Source organism: Pygocentrus nattereri, chromosome 13, assembly GCF_015220715.1.
Source record: "Pygocentrus nattereri isolate fPygNat1 chromosome 13, fPygNat1.pri, whole genome shotgun sequence".
Taxonomy (NCBI): Eukaryota; Metazoa; Chordata; class Actinopteri; order Characiformes; family Serrasalmidae; genus Pygocentrus; species Pygocentrus nattereri.
In genome coordinates, this window is record NC_051223.1 from 31,227,639 (window position 1) to 31,245,598 (window position 17,960).

General features: G+C 39.2%; 1 protein-coding gene across 1 annotated transcript; it reads left to right on the forward strand.

Moving 5' to 3' along the window:
* The first annotated feature begins 1,276 nt into the window (after positions 1-1,276).
* fbxw10 (F-box and WD repeat domain containing 10) lies at positions 1,277-17,680 on the forward strand. Its single transcript, XM_017700682.2, has 14 exons — positions 1,277-1,853; positions 3,251-3,436; positions 4,341-4,538; positions 5,341-5,468; positions 5,989-6,105; positions 7,329-7,438; positions 7,687-7,890; positions 9,209-9,330; positions 10,410-10,564; positions 11,927-12,069; positions 12,741-12,899; positions 13,021-13,268; positions 13,880-14,011; positions 15,537-17,680. Exons 1-14 carry the CDS (start codon positions 1,307-1,309, stop codon positions 16,409-16,411), a joined length of 3,324 nt encoding a protein of 1,107 aa, XP_017556171.2. The 5' UTR covers positions 1,277-1,306; the 3' UTR covers positions 16,412-17,680.
* The last annotated feature ends 280 nt before the right edge of the window (positions 17,681-17,960 follow it).

The window sequence follows — 17,960 nt, forward strand, 5'->3', positions numbered from 1 at the left end:
AGATGAGCCTCACCTTAAAATGTAAAGTATTAACTTTCAAGGTGAGAGTGTCGGTAAGATTAAGCTTGGGTAAAGGTTAGGTCAGGAGTAGTTCTGGTTAAGGTGTGAGTGAGTCTCCAGAAAATGAATGGAAATCTATGATATGCGATGGCTCCAATAGGACCAAGGCTGCGTGCGTGTGTTTCAGCGTATAGACCCATCCTGGATTCACAAAAAAGTCTCAACGAAGGAAAACCTTCCTTAAATGTTTTTTTCTTAACTTCAATCTTAGAAAAGAAGCTATGAGAAACTGTTATAAATGTACAACTTAATGCACAATTGTTACAAATAACTTCCTGAGAATTCTCTTCTTTTATTTTCTTAACTATTCCCTGAAGAATAATTCTAAGAACAACCAGTGTTCCTGGAAATATCAGGTTCTTGAATATTTGCTTAACGGAATGAGAGCCTCCCACTTGTATTAGGCTGTAAGAGTTCACAGGGTGAGCATCTAAATCTATCGCGGACACTGCACCTGCTGCTCCTGCCCGTCCTCATCCGTCACCCCACGGAATGTTTTTTTTTTTGTAATTTTATGGATTGTTATGTTGAGATAACAAGATAAGTAACTCGTTATCTCGTGATAACAACTTTATTATCTTGAGATCATAAGATAAATAACTTGCTACTTCAGAATAGCAACTTTTGCTATCTCGAGATAGCAACATAAGTAACATTATTTCAAGATAACTATTTTGTTATCTTGAGATAACAAGAAAATCAACTCGTTATCTCAAAATAACAATCCAAATATGATAACTACCTCAGAGCCCATGAGCTGTTGCTGTAATCTGCTGGATTGTTATCTTGAGATAGCAAGATACATAACTTGTTATTTTAACGTAGGTGACAATTTTGTTATCTTGATTTAACAAGATAAGTGCCTCGTTTTTTCAAGATAACAATTTTGCTATCTTGAGATCACAAGATGATGAAATTGTTATCTAAGATAACAATCCAGAAGATGATAACTAACTCATGGCCTCTTCAGACTTCCGTAAATATTTGAGAACTTCTTAGGTTTTTTTCGAGAACCACATTTCAGAAGATTCTTATAAACGACAGAGTTTGTCTTCAGAAGGCTTTCACGAGTCCCGCCCCAGGTTTGTGTGGTGGTTCCTATAGCAGCTCCACTAACTGCAACCTGTGCTGTGTCTCTGTGGTTGCCTGGTAACGCGCTTCTCTGTGCTGAGCACAGGACGCAAGAGAAATCTCACTGTTAGTCTAACTCTCTGACCACTGCGGAGGAAGGAGGAGCTGTCCGGACATGCAGCGCGTGGACAGAGAGCCCGGGGCTGAAGAGCGGAGTGACCGGTGTGACCGGAGTGAGGGGAGTGAGGGGAGTGCGCACAGCGCGGCGCGGCTCAGCTGCAGAACCCGCAGCGGAGAATTCAGCACATGCGGCCGCTGCCAGTCGTGTGTGTGCACCGCTAACCTGTCCGGGTCAGCGCAGTGGCTCCTCACAGCCGGAGAGGCGGCGAAGCGAAGGTTCCTCACTGGGATCTTGGTGCGATGCCGGAGCGTAGAGATACTGGAAAAGGTCCAGAATGTTCTTCGGGTGACTTTGGGGAAAGATTTCACTTACGCCAGGTCTCATGTTAAAGCGGTCAGCCAGGAGGAGTTCAGAGACTGCGGCTGTGGGATGAGCGTGATGGACATGTGGGAGTGGTTCAGTAAGAGTCCCAACTGGACAAAGTCGAGCTATCTGTTGGGAGTCTTGTCCCTGTGTGACACCGAGCTGCTGCACATGCTGGGGAATCTAGTCAGTGTCCTCATAGCTCGAGAGAAACGAGGTTTTCCACAGTTCAACACGGGTAAGAGGCCAACTCCGAGATCTCAGAGGGACAGGAGTTGTTTTTTGATGCATTGGAAGGGGAAAACATCCATTTTCCAAATTGTATGGGTAATGAAGTGGTCACCCTCCCATTACTCTGACTCAATTCATTTTTTAATAGCTCTAAATTAATGCTTTACATTTTCTTGCTTCATATGTATTTGGGTCGTTCTCCATTTGGTGTGGGAATTCAGGTGGATACATTTTTAAGAAATCATTTTCTTTCATCCTCAAGCTAAATAATCTTAATATGTCCATTAACATCTATTATCATACATGCTAAAAGGAGAGTTTAATTCCAAACATATTTTACAGTCACTGGTGTTGTATGAATATGGTGTAACACCAGTGACGGTGACGCCAGTGACATTCTGCTTAAAACTGAGGATTTTGTAAGCTGGCAGACTCACTGGTGGTCAGGTGACCTTGTGCAACTGAAGTCAGTAATAAAAATGATAATATGGCATTATTTTGACAAAGTTTTAATTACCCAGCCATTAAATTACATAACATCAGTCACAGATAGAAAGTTACGTGCTGCCTGATAAACAAAATTATTAATAAATTCATGAAATATAGTGAGCAAGTGTGACTTGCCTGCTCATGCTTTAAGATGCTTCCTCTCTGATGAGCCTCGACCCAAAGAAGCAGTTGATTACCGCTGAAAATACTGTGTTAAAATGCAGTATGAGTCCTCATAACAGCAGTGGCCAAAACATCTGACAATTAAAGACAAAAATAAAATACATATATATTTTTAAAAAGTAGTGTAACATTATTGATATAAAAAGTAAACATGAAGCTGTTTTATACAAATTAAATAAATAATAAAAAAGAAAAATCAGAGAAATCATAAGGGAATATTAATTAATCTTATGTCAACGGCATAAACACACCGACTTTTGGAGCTGTGCCTAATATTCTAAGCATCTTTTTGAGCCCTGCAACCTTTATGCCATGGTTTCCCCTCCAAATGGAGAATGACCCAATAACTTTTCCTGATTTAGCATGGGTAAACATCAAATTAAAATGATGTGTTTTCCATGTCCTGTACACATTCATGTTCTTTGGGGTCTGTTTTTGCTGTATACAATATAAGAAGTATCAACATTTTACATGTTGAGGTCACTGTAACATGTTATAATCTTAAAAACGTCCCTCTGCTTTAGAGCCCTACCCTAACATAACCACACCTGTAGTAGTGCGAGAACCACTGATAGTTCACACCACATGTGGAGGAGAAAACAGGAATGTTATTATAGCCCGTTTTGTTTACCGAAAGCCCCAATATATGTAGAGGCTACTGTATTTACTCACTTCTGAAAGTCTTCCATACAAAAACTCCAGTTTACCTCCAGTGAAAATATATTTTCACAGTTTCAGCAGGCATGGATGACGACTGCAGCTCTCTGTCAGAATCACATTACTCCTTCCATTCTGGTGATCATCCAGAGCTGGATCTTCTCATTCAGGCTAGCTCCATCTACAAACCTCTGTATGAGTGCTTCCCTCATGAAACCCAGGATAACTGTGCAGCTGAGATTCTGCACAGATTAGAACCCAGTAAGTATGTTTTTTTACCGTATATATGAGGACGAACACCTGACATTATCAAAAGAATTTAACCTTAAAGGGCCAGTATCGTTTTTCATACATGTTTACTGTTTTCTCCTGAGAGCCATTTATAAATTTGTGGGGTTTTATGTAGTGTTCAAGCTCTTTATCCCTCACAATTAAACAAGCTGTTTTTGTTACTGTCCCTTTAAGACTGATATGTAAATGATCTTTGTTGTGATTGGTTGCTCCGCGTTGTGCCTCATTCAAAAAACTCTTTGAAACTCTCTTTATAACAGGTGTGTATGGGTGGACCTAATAAGGAGGTATATGTAAATGTGTTGTTTCTTGTGACATCACAAAAACAGTAATTTCAAAATGATCAATTTGTTTCCACATTGTTTGTGTATATGGACTGTATGGACTATGGAGTGAACATTTGTACATTTCAAAATTTAAAACAGTGTTTACACAATTTCTTTTTTAAGTGTTATCACACTCTTTTGTGTGTGTGTGTATGTATATATATATATATATATATATATATATATATATATATATATATATATATTACACACACACTCACAATACTAAAATTATGTTTCCCATAAAATGGACCCTTTAAAATTTATTTATTTATTTATTTAATTTATATTATTACTATTATTATTTTTTTAAAATGCCAGTTGTTCTTTACATCACATCAATATTGGTCCAAAATTACTGTGATTTTTTATGGCTAATTAAGAGATGTTTAGAACATTTTTCCTTTTGCTGTGAAGTTACCATTTTTGAGATGAGGTTAATATTATAATCACAATATGTGTCTTTGGTCTTTTCATCATATGCCATTTTATAATGGCATATGCACAACTGCACATACGCCACTCAACATGCACAAGTTGTTTCACAGCAAAGAATGCAATCTGGAGTGAGCTGGAGGATGTAACTTTCAGAGCTCAGAGGGGAAAAGACAGTGAAACACACTCGGACAGCTCCGAGGATCCTGCCCTCATGGTGGTCCCCCTGTCTTCCAAATCCATGTCAGGGGTCAGCCTCCACCGAGACTTCATTCGAAGGCTTCCAGTCGATATCGCCAAGAGGATCTTAGGTGAGAGGACAGATTTAATTTTGTAATGTGGCCAGAAAACTATTATAGTTTCACTTATATGGCTGATAGTGCCCTTCTTTACTAAAGGGCTGGTCAATATATACACCAGTATACTCTGAAATTGATATTTACAGTTTTAACAATATTTTTAGTAATATATTGATTAAATTATATCTGTTATACCATAAAATATTGCTGTTCATTGCCAAGCAGTTTGTTTTAGTGTTTAAATCCCCTTTTATGCACTTTACGCATGGCACCCAGCACGCAGTAACTAAAGTGTGTTTTTTTCCAACTGAGACAGAATGTGTTGTTTTTTTAACGCATCTGTTTTTAGAGAGTGGTGAACTGCAGTGCACTTTCATATGCAAAAGTTTGAACAGCCCAGCCCAGGTCAAATAATGTGTTTTGTTGATTTTCTAAGTGAAAATCCTCTAAGGAGAACATACTTTTATTTTTTTTTAAATTTCAGCAATTTTTAATGCACAATAGACAGACAGACAGACAGACAGACAGACAGATAGATAGATAGATAGATAGATAGATAGATAGATAGATAGATAGATAGAATACAGTATCAGAACATTAGAGTACATTAGTGTACAGTAGAGAACATTCTGTGTACATATAAATATAATGGTATTATGTCATCACTAAGGTAACTATAGAGAAGTAAAACTATATTCCAAGAGTGGACTGTTTCCCCATGACAGCAGAGTTCTTTATTTGTTGTTGTTGTTTTTTTTTTTTTATAAGCATGTAGGGTAGTGGTCAGTGTAAACGTTTATGCTGTCTCTCTCAGGTCTGCTGGACACAGCCACTCTTCAGCACTGTAAACTCGTGTCTCAGCACTGGCGCTACTTAACAGAGGAAATCCTAAGAGAGAATGAAGTGAAGAAAATGGTGGAAAACCAGGCAATGGTTTTGCAGGTGATGCTGCTTTGTACATTTCATATTCAGGCAGAAATTAATACATTAATGTGAACATTCACAGAGATCTATCACTTTACTTTTATGACTTCATAATAACTCAGCCGTGTGAAGTTGTTTTCAGTTAACCTTACTGAATAATAAAGTCTTTGTACGTTCTGGTTGGAGAATGTTCATTTCATGCGTTATTATTTTCATTCTGACTATTTAAAGCCTTTTTGTCCAAACAAACATTGCTTAGATGGTATTACATTAATCTAAATAAGTTTGTGTAAATTTCTGACATCACGTCGAATTTTAAATAAAAAAGAAATCGCTGCATTATGAAGTCTCAGATTTTATCATGACTCACTCATTTGAGTATAATTCAGAATTATACCCCAAATACCCAAAAGTGATTCAGTGAACTATTTACTTATAATATTTTTACATTGAAAATAGCAGAATCATTTTATTTTGGCCAAAAATAAACTCAGTCTATTGCTGAATCTGTTTCTGATATTCTGTGTTTATTTCATAGGGTAGCTCTTCCCCTGGAGTTAATCCTGTTTATGCCAGGATCCGTGAGGTCCTTGTGCCCCTCAGAGAAGAGGAGAAGTACATTCAACCTCTGATGATTTCCCCTAAAAATAAGAAGGTAATAACCTATTGATTTTTTCTAACTTACACATTGATTACTATATCAAATTAGACTCACTGGTTCGTAAGTATCAATATGACTTTGGTTTGGTAGAGTGCTACAATAATTGGCCAGAAGTATGTGGACATTTCAGGCACACTCATTGCTAACAGGTGCGTGAAATCAAGCATACAGCCATCCAGTCTCCACAAACATTGACAACTGAATTGGTCACACTGAAGAGCTCAGTGACATTCATAGAACGACACTTCTTCAAGTTTGTTAATCAAATTTCTGCCCTGCAAGAGCTGCCTTGGTCAACCGTATTTTTTTCTTGTAAAGTAAAAAGATTTAAAAGTACTAAAGAGCAGTAAAGACACACAGCCTGTAAAATATTGTGCAAGAACTGTTTGTCTGGAGATGCTTAAAATGGGTTTCCACGGTGACTGCAGTTTGTGTAGAATGTAACATTTTCAAATTTGCAAGATCTACAATTTTAATTATAGCCTACATTACTCGCTTTAAGCCAGAAAGGGTGGATTTTCTGGTCTTTTTGGCCAGTAAAAACAGGCTTGGACCTTAACTTGAGAAAATAATTGTAATTTAAATTGCAGTCACTCTAATTTGCAATTAGATATTTTCCAAAATACCTGCCCAGGCTGTCTGCCCTGTGATGGACTGGCGACCTGTCCAGGGTGTATCCTGCCTTCTGCCCGATGACTGCTGGGAAAGGCTCCAGCACCCCCCGCGACCCTGACGGAGAAGCAGCTTAGAAAATGGATGGATGGATGGACCTGCCCAGGCTGTATCCCGCCTTTTACCCAATGACAGCTGCGATAGGCTCCAGCACCCCCCGCGATTCAGGAGGAGAAGCGGCTTAGAAGATAGAAAAAGATATTTTCCAAAATTCTTCAACCCTATCTGGAAAGCTGTGAAGCATACCTTGGACTCAGAAGCCTTGGAAAGTGCCCTTAATTTGACATGGAACAACTTGACTTGACCCCAGATCTCAACCCCATCCAGCACCCAGCACCTGGAATTCTGACTGCAAGCCAGGCATTCCCAGATGTGTGGAGGCTCTAATAGGTGCTATAGGCAATCCATGTTAATGACCATGGTTTTGAAAATCCCCTGAGATGTTCAGCATGCACATATGAATGTGATGGTTAGGTGTCCACATACTTTTGACCATGTAGTGTATGTTGGCCTTCCTAAAACATTGTGTATGTGTGTTACCACAGAATGTCAGAGATTTTGAGTCAGTCTATGTAGGTGTTAAAACCAAGGCAGTGAAAATGGAGGAGCGGAATGTGTACTGTGGAGTCTTCAACATCCTGGTTCTGCTGGACAGGTAAAGTAGAGGGCTACAAGCTACGTTAAGAACTAATGCAATTACTGAGTACTGTAGCAAAGACACTTTTTGGATTTCAACGTCCTTGTCATTAAAACATGCAGTACGTGCTTTCACAGTGCTTCCTGTAAGCCGCCTCAGAGCTAATCCTTTCCTGATGAACAGAGGAGGTCGGATTCCAGATCATTTTACTCTGAATGGATAAACATTAGCTGTAGTGTTTCTCTGTCCTTCTCCCTGCTCTACAGAGAGGACCCCAGCAGAGTGATCCATTACAGTGGAGGCCAGATGGTGGTGGTGGGCTCAAAGGACCGCATGGTACACCTGCTGGATGTCACACTGCTGAAAGAAGTCCCACTGCTCATGCAGGGCCATGCGGGCAGCGTCCGAGCTGTCCTGGTCTGTGAGGAAAGGGATTTGGTCGTCAGCGCCAGCTACGACCTCAGCATCAGGTTAAATTTGTACTGTGTCTTCACGTAGTAAGACTCTTTACTAGCCTTTTTTGAGGTTCTGACCAGAGCTGAAAGATTATTGTCAAAAATGCAATTTGAAAGCGTGCAATTTTTATTATAGCCTAACTTTATCAACAATGTTACTTTAAGTTTTTGGTGGAGGAATTTAACCCAATATCACAGAGCTTGTGTACTTCCCATGGATGAGTTAGACCAATGAGAAGCTCTCCCATGTGCTGTGACATCACAACCTCAACAAAATGGTAGTCTGGCACACCATGGTCAGCATGTGTTCACTGCATTTTTTCTTCCAGGAAAAGTAGATAGGCTGGTCTTTTTGGCTGGACTGAACCTTGAATTATGGAAAATTATCGTAATTTAAATTATAGTCAGCCTTACGCCCGAAGACTGCTGGGATAGGCTCCAGCACCCCCCCCGCGACCCTGACGGAGAAGCGGCTTAGAAAATGGATGGATGGATGGAAATTATAGTCATAGTAGACAAATCCCCAAATTGCTTACCTCTAGCTTTCAATATAATAAAATATCTTCTTTTCTATTTTCAAACACGATTGTGGCATCGATTGAAAGTTTATAATCTGTATGTTTCTCCTCTTGTTTCAGTGAGTTATGAGTACATAACAACGAGAATAAAAAAACGTTAAAAAATTGCAATATACTGTTGTTATCACCAGCGATAATATGCAGATTTCCCTATGTTTTGCAAAACATTTCTCTTGGTCAGGTCGGTTATTAAGTTTCAGCTAGTATTACGACCCAGTCTAGGGTCAGACCATAACAGAAAATAGAGTGGGCTCTCTCCTTTGACCTACTGACCTACCAAACACTAGACACTGTTATAACCAAGAAACCAGGACAGCTTTATTTAAGTCGTTAACTGCTGTCTGGAAAATAATAAACAAAGCAAATAAAGGTTTTGAAAAGTAAATAAGCTTTGAAAACAAAAACATAAACAAGTAAAAATATAAAAGCTAACTGCCTTCAGTAAATAAGAAAAGGTAACTAAAACAAAAGGCACTTGTCCTCTACTTCCCAAAGAAATTGACAAGGTTTCACAGAATCTAATAAGGAAGTTAAGATTGGAGTGGAGAGTGCCAGGCTGGTCTGAACAGGTGTAACTCTTATATACAGGAAGGTGCCCCATGTGGTCAATCACGGTCCTTTATGTAATGCACCAAGGAGCAAAACACACAAAATGGCCACAGACACACAAACAGAGAAGTTACTATGACCGTAATATGCAGCACACACAAAGTCATAAAAAAAAATAAAATAAAAATGACTTCTTTCGGTTGAAGGTGCTGGAGCCTGAAGACAGGAGCATGTACCTTGCTGCTATGGGGGCACATGGGTACCATCAACTGCCTGGACCTACATGCAAATCTTCTAGTTTCTGGGGCCAGAGACTGCAGAGTGAAAGGCAAAGTTCTAATTAAGAATTTTCTGGTAGTTGTGCTTGAGATAAAGTTTTGATTGATATAAATATAATAATCTGGGACAAGTTTCCTAAATTCATTGTAGTGTTTAGCTCATCTTTAGTATTAGGAGAACTAACAAAAGTATAAATCATATTTACACAATGTTACTGTGTAGCTGATCAGCCAAGATGTGTTCACTGTTCAGAATTTGCTTCTGTTGTTTTGCTAATAAGTAATGCATGTTTGTAAGAATGACAAGTAATGTAAGCATATAAAATACATAAAAGGGTACATTGCTGAGGAGAGTAGTAACAGTTATCTTGACATCTTAAGTTTTATCAATATCTTATGCCATTTTTATAGATAATAATATGTTCCAGAGTGTCACAAACCACATAAGCAAATCTACTTGAGATAATATAGCAAATTGACACGGTTTGAGGCAAGTGTGATGATTCAGGTGTAACGGGAGCGATGAGGCGGACGCATGTGCAGAGGTAAGCGACTTTTATTAAGGGCAAATCCAGGGTCGTGGTCAAAACGGTGCAGGGTCAAATAGCACGGACAGATCGGGGAACAGACATGACATAAACCAGAATCAAACAACGAACAGAGACCAAGACATCAAACAAAGACCGGAAAACACAAGAGGCAAACACAGGGCTTAAATACACAGGGAAAATGAGGGTCAGGTGAAAACAATCAGGGTGGAGTTACAAAACCAAAACAAATGCACATGGACAAACAAAAAACAAAAAGGCACATGGAGTGGGAGGAGCCAATCATGACATCAGGCATGGACGATGCTAATTGTTGTGGTAAAAGCTTCCATTGCTCCTTAGAAATGATGCAAAACTTAAGAAGCAAACTTCAGACACCAAACATGTCTTGGCCTATTGACTACATTTGGGGCACGGAGAAAGACGTTGTGTGAATCAATTTAATGCTGATGTATTGGATTTCTTTTCAACCTTCAATTATAAAAATCTTTTACACATTTTGATGCACTTTTTTGAAAGTTTGAAAACTTGTGAGCAGTTTTGTTTGATCGTGAGTTTTGCGATGTGCTGTGCTCTATCAGTGTGGAACCTGCAGACTGGTCACTGTTGTGAGAGGCTGAAGTTTAGGCACCGTAAACCTGTAGTGTGTGTGAAGATCAGTGCATCTCTGGTGCTCAGTGGCTGCGAGGGAGGCCAGGTAAAGATGTGGGAGATGGAGACAGCAGGTCTACTGAAGGTGCGAGCACAAACATCAGGAGATGAATACCAATAGTAATAAACAATAGCATGTACATGAATATAGATTAGAAATGAAATTGACTGCTGAAGACATTTCATCGCTCTGTAATTCTTATTTTAGAATCTCCAGGTCTAAGCTGGTTTTCTATATGACAAAAATGAATGAGATTTTTAACAATCGATGCTATCACAGTTAATAAAGTCATTTCAAACCTGAGACACAGGTTTGTCCCACATACATATTTACAGGATCCTCTGAATTACGAGGTTGTTAAGGAGCTAAAATATGAACATTGCAGCATGCAAGCTAACACTGCCACACTCTGAATTGACATCATAAGACTGGCAACTACACAGAAATACCTCAAACAAAGCAGCAAGCTTTGTAGTGCAGTTGGTATTGAAGTTGCTTTGGCTGTAGCAGAGTACATTTGGAGTAGCCTGTGTTATGAATTGAAATTTGATAGTAGACTTAATTTCATGCAGTGTCATTTCAATGGACAGGAGTGGTAACGTTCTGTTAGCATGGATGTAGCAATGTTCATATTTCAGTTCCTTAAAGGCCTTGTAACGCAAAGCAGTGACATTCAGTGGAACAATGTATGTAGGAGAAAATGTGTCATGTTGGAAACCTTTTTACTTTTCTTTTCAAAAATCCTATTCGTTTTTTTTTCTCATAGAGAAAACCAGCTTAGACCTGGAGTTAAATAAATACATGGGCAGACCATGACTATTATAGAGCAAGGGCTTCAGTTCAGGCCATAAATGTCAAAACTCCATAAAAAAAAAACACTTGCTAATTTCTGCAAGTGCCCTTGTGGGATTTCTGATCATTTGTTGGCACATATTATTAATAAAAACTAATGCTGGTGCTCTTCAATATTTTGCCTGTTTTAGATTAACACAGACATTTAAAGCTTTTAAAAGAGATTTTTTTCAGTACATGGACCTGCCATGGACCTGCCACCACTGCTTTTCATTTTTAGTGATAGGAACCTTGTATGACTACAAATTATTCTCTTCAAATTATTATCTATGACTTACAGAAGTTTTTTAGTTTTTTTGCCACCTGAAATTTTCCCAAATATTGAAAATTAAAATTAGTTGATTCCACTTTCAGTTCCTAAGAATACTGGTAGTTAAGATATATTTTATCCATTCCCTGAAGTCCTAAATGTGGCTGGGTTTTTCACGTGGAGGTTGATGATATACTATAAATACAGTTATGAACTGTCACAGAACTAGGCCTTTGTTTTGGGCCATGAATTTCAAAATTCTGTCAAAATTATTCCCTTAAACTTTTACATGTTGCAGGTAAGGTTCGAGCACATTCAGTGAGCATATTCATGTCTCTGTCTAGGTTGTAGATGGTCACCAAGGCTGTGTGAAGTGTCTGTTCTTTGACCAGTGGCATATCCTGTCTGGAGGGTCAGACGGGCAAGTCCTGGCGTGGAGCACAAACTCTGACTTTAAAAAGAGCCTCATGACCTTCCACCACCCAAAGTGAGCTCCACAGTTGTGCTTCACAGAAACAGGTTGTGGTAAAACGTATTTGGGTGGTCCATTTGGGTAGATACATTACATTCAACAAAATCTGTGAATCTCTTAAAGTCTTATAACAAGTATGTGGTCTCCCAGAACGATATAACTGAAATGAAATTAAGGAAAGATGAATGTCAGTATGTTGGAAAATCCGTCAGACAAACATCGGATGAACATCCTTTAGAGGGCGCTTGTTCATCGACACTACATAGTGACAATGAGCAAACACCCGAAATGCTACATATTGCTGACCATTCTAAATACAGTGCAGCAATGTAGCAACAGTGTATTTGTGCTGTCTGGAATATTAATCTTATAGTAGTTACTGAATTATTTACAGTAGTTACAGTATAATATGTCTTGAATGTCCTTTAAATGTAATAATCTCAACTTCAACATCAATGCAGAAGATGATCCTAAAGCAAACCCATGTTTCTAACCCTGCCCATGACACTATTAAGAATCAAGTGTTTCACTTGATAGTTTAGCAGATTGAGCATCTGCAGATCTAGAGAACAATTCAAAGTAAAATGGTATTTGCCCAAAGTCTGATGGTTTTTCAGATTGCTACCTGAAAGCAAATATCCACTGACCTTCTACACTGATTCTGTGGTCACTCTGTGTTCCTGTAGGGAAGTGCTAACCCTGTCATTCCTCTTCCTGCGGGTCATCACCGGTTGTGTGGACGGAAAGATCCGGATCTTTAACTTCCTGACTGGGGACTGCTTTCGAGTCATCAAAATCAGCACCCACCAGAGCCCCATACTGTCTCTACACACACACGGCAACAAGTTAGTTTCACCTGTACACACAGAACACAAACATTTGGTCAGACAAACTATAACAATTAAACATACACTATTATTTAAAAATTTGTCTGTACTTATTTAAAAGCCATATTCTCCCTCTCAGTATCTTGGTGAACAGCAGCAGTCGTGTGTTGCTGCTGAGGTTTTCTCAGGAGTACTGGGACTACTCTGCTCGGTCTGAGCGGGGGTCTGGGCCTGCTCTCCATCTTCCTCTTAATGGCATTCCTGAACGCAAGGCTCTCTCAGGCTCATCCAAACCAAAGACCTGCAAACGGGACGGGAGAGCCAGAGCACGAATCTTTTCCCACCACATCAGGAGCGTCTCAGCCCCCAGCATGCAACAGGTCCACGGTGTGTACTGACCTGTTTGTTTTTACTGTATTGTTTTATGTGATCCAGGTTTCTCTAGATCACATAGAACAACATAGTCAACATACTTGTATGAATAAAATATGACAAATACACAAAATACATTCAGAATACATTTGAGATGTATGAAATTGTTCATTGTATTGAAACCTACCAACACAGATTTCTTTACAGTGGTGGTGATAGGAACCAGTGGTAACAATGTCTGTAACTCAAATAGCCAATTTATTTACTGTCTAAAACAACTAGTATACAGAGTAAGTCATAGTATTAAATATGAAAAAAATTTGATTTTGGTTTGCCTGTATAAGAATGATGAATTTTGATAAATCCTACATGAATTATAGTTTGAAACATGCTTCATACAGTTGGCAAGACATCCAGTAGGCCTGGGGTTTTTGTAGTACATGATGAAATGCAATCTGTACACAGAATGCTGCCTCTTTTTGCTTTAGTGTTGCATAGAATTATTTAATTGAGAAGCACATTCACATCATTCATTTGACATTACCTTTGTTGCTCTATGAAGCTAATATATAGAGCTGGTATTAAACTTAGCATGGTTATTTTACCTTGCTTTTGTGTCCCCTTAGCTCCCCAGTCCATACAGCTGGCCACGTGGAATGAATGGCACGACCAGCAGACCTCCAGCCTGTCTCCCAGCAGACCCATCAGTGGACACAGCCGGGACACCCAAACGCCCAGGAGCACAGCCACCGGCTCAGGTAATAGAGTCATAGTGCTCTGCTGACACAGCTTCCCCATTTAACAAAATAGTTGTACAGCTTTCGCACTTAACCCAGTTTGTACTCAACTGGCCAGACGTGTTAAGTGCTGTACTGGAGCTACAAGGCTAATTAAATTAACAAGTTATGGTAGCTTATACCCTTCAATCAGATTTTTGCAACAGGATCCAGTAATGCTGCCACCTTCTCTGGGCCCGAGCTCATTTAAAATGGACTAAGGGTAAGTGGAAAAGTGTCCTGTGGTCCAACAAATCAACATTTGAAATTCTTTTTGGAAATCATGGACACTGTGTCCTCCGGGATAAAGACCACTCAGCTTGTTATCAGTCCCCAATTTACAAGCCAGTATTCATGATGGTATTTTTTTGTTTCCTGCCCATGCTATGTGAAGCGACTTTGGGTTTGTGAAAGGTGTTATATAAATGTAATTTATTATTATATTATTATTATTATAGGGGTAAACGTGTTTTGGCAACATATGCTGCCATTCAGGCAATGTCTTGTTTATGGGAAATGCCTTGATTATTTCAGCAACACAATGCCAAACCACATTCTGCAGGTATGGCAGCAGCAGTGCTCTGTTTTAAAAGAGTCCAGTGCTAAACTGACCTGCCGGCAGTCCAGATCTGTCTCTCATTGAAAACATTTGGCACATTATGAAATGAAAGATGCGACAAAGGAAACAGCTGAAATCCTGTATCAAACAAGAATGGGAAAACATTACACTTTCAGAACTACAGCAATTGGTCTCCTCATTTCCCAAACACAGAGTGTTGGTAAAAGAAGAGGTGATGAAACACAGTGGTAAACTTGCCCCTGTCCCAACTTTTTTGGAACTTGTTGTTGGCATCAAATTCAAAGTGGGCATATATTTTTCAAAAAACAATAACATTTCTCAGTTTCAACATTGAATTTGTTGTTGTATTTGTACTATTTTCAGTTAAATATAGGGTTTATTTGATTTGCATGCCATTTTTGGAAACGGGGTTGTGTATTATATTTAATATATATCAAATATAACCTTTTTTACAGACTTTTTCTGTGTAGTACAATCATTAAGATGTAATCAGAGTCATTTAGAGTGTTTTGATGTTAAATGGTGCATTGTAGAAAAGTCAGAGATCTCAGATTTCTTTACATTGGTGGTGATTAACAATCTGACCAGTATCAGGCAATGTATGCATATCCATTTCATGTTCTGGCATTAAGCATTCCCAACATCTAGTTCATATCATCACCAATTCTGATTGTAAGTCTCTCCGGAAATGGCACATTTCACATTTGCACAGTCTAAATGACTTTTTATATGATTATAACTTGATAATGTAGAAATATCTTCCCTTTAAGCTGGATAACCTTATTTATCCATAAAGATTAACATTGCTAAAACTAAATGAAGGCCAGTTAGCGTTTTACAAATGAGATCATGCATTCTCTGTTAGTCACATTAGCACTCAGTGAAGCCAAGAACCAACAAATAAATCTGCCACACTGAATTTTACAGAAAAGCTGTACGAGAAATATGCGATGACCCCCAGTGAGAGAGCAGTTCGAGATCGTGTGAAAAAGAGAGGTGTCCATCGTCCCATGACTGCTCCCCAGATGCTTTTAAAGGTCCATCCGACTCAGCAGCATCACAGCTGCGACCTGGCCATGTCCAATATGAGGTTGAATGCTGCAGTGCGGGACGCCTGGGGTCCGCCTTCATCCGGTTTAGAGCCCCAAACCAAAACACCTCCCCCTTCTTCACCCAATAAGGCCCCTAAACGACCACATTCGACCCCTAAGCCCCATGCTGAATCCTGCTATAAAGGTACAGTTAAAATCTACACCCCTCTGAAGACCCACATGGTTGACCAGAGTCTCCAGCATTCCCTGCACTCCATACATGTTCGCTCCACCATCCCTTCCCAGATGTTAGTCCGACCTCAGACTGGACTGGGCATCCATGAGCCACTATCCCATCCCAAGCCCAAATCCAGACTCCCCCAGACAGCCTGTGGTGTGCGTAAGGTTGGTGCCTTCACCACCACCGCTGAGGAAGATGTCCACAGTCCTCAGAAGATGTTCATGAAGATTATAGTAAAGAACCCAGGCCGCCATGTTGACTTTGACCTGCCTAGTAAATCCAGGACCGTACACATCCCGCTGGATCCCTTCAGAGAGCATGGAGGCTTTCAGCTGAAGACGGACACAGAGCTGGAGGAACTCATACAAACACAAGCTCAGCTACATCACATGCCCACACACACTGCAGAAGACAATGAGAGGCAGTGTAAGACTGCCTGGAAACTGAAAATCAAAGGCGTGCCACCTAATGACTACAAGAAAGAGGACCAAGTGTACGCCCCAGAGCTGGGGGAGGATACATACATTTGATCCACCAACAGATGGCATACTGTGCCTTGTCTGGCATAAATATTATCAGTTTTGTAACAGAACCTTGATTTTATTGTATGTTAAAGGGGGCATTTTCAAAAACTCTGTGTAATTCGGTGGTAGAGATGTAAGCAGAATCCTTCAGAGTGATTTCACTGTGGAGAAGCTTACAGGCTAAGGTTGTTCTTTACAGTGGTGGTGATAGGAACCAGAAGTCACAATATCTACAACACAAATATAGCCATTTTATTTACTATCCAAAACCAGTGAACTAAAATGTGTCTTCTGATTTTTTACATGTAATTCAGCCTTATATTGTGCTGCATGTTTCACTCTGTCCTGAATTAATTTAAAATAATGTTTTAAGCCATGAGTGTTTAGTCTTATCTGCAGAGGGCCAGTGTGGCTGCAGGTTTTCATTCCTACAAAGCAACCTGGACAACCTTGCTTTAGAACAGGGGTGTCAAACTCAACCACTAAAAGGGCCATATTTCATTTCATTTAACATTTTGCTTTGACCCAAACTGGCCTTTGTTTTTTTTTTCAAAATATGCCACAATTGCAACAGGAAAACAGGCATTAAATACTTATTCAGAAATAATTCTAAATAAATTGTTTTAGGTAGTTCTTTAAACTGCATATTTGCTTGAACTAGACACAAGGCATCTGGACCATGGATTGTTGTTGGGGAAAGGGGGTCAGGATGCACACTGCACACGAAACCAGCTAATAAGAATAGAAAATTAAAATATTTTTGTTTTGCCAAATAGGACCATGCCATGGGTCTGACACATGGGTTTTAGAAGCTTATCACAAAACTATGGCATCAGGCAAAGTATTTGTAGCCACTTCATGTAGTTCCTTTCTGTGTGGTAGCTGTTTGGAGCATTTCAAACCTCTTACAGTCACTTTGTTTGTATTTTAATCATATAATTATGCAGAAAAATGGTGGAATTACCTCTAAGTGTGATGATATTTTTGGACCATTTTTTGGTCTAGTTATGATGATATAATCACAAACTATGAAGTGTGGCTTGAGTTTTTTTTTTTAATTACAAGGTTTTAATATGATAGTAACAATAAATATGACAGGTTTAGTATATTGTCACTGTTGGAACAAAACTTTGTATCTTAATTTTTGTCCCTTTATATTTTTCAATAGAATTTGAAAATGTCAGCTGTCCTTTGTGCTGTATGTTGTATGAAGATTTTGGAATGAATTGACTAATAGAACAGAAATACTTCTATAAATACTACTATAAATAATAATGCAACAGAAATACTTGAAAAAGCAGAGGAACCACAGAAGTGTGCAGCACATTTCTTCCTCAGCACTGCAACCGCATATATATATATATATATATATATATATATATATATATATATATATTTATATATCCATCCATCCATCCATTTTCTAAGCCGCTTCTCCGTCAGGGTCGCGGGGGGGAGCTGGAGCCTATCCCAGCAGTCTTCGGGCGGAAGGCAGGATATGTGTCACGGTTGGCTCCTCCCAGTCCTGTCCATGTGCTCATGTTTTGGTTTTGTA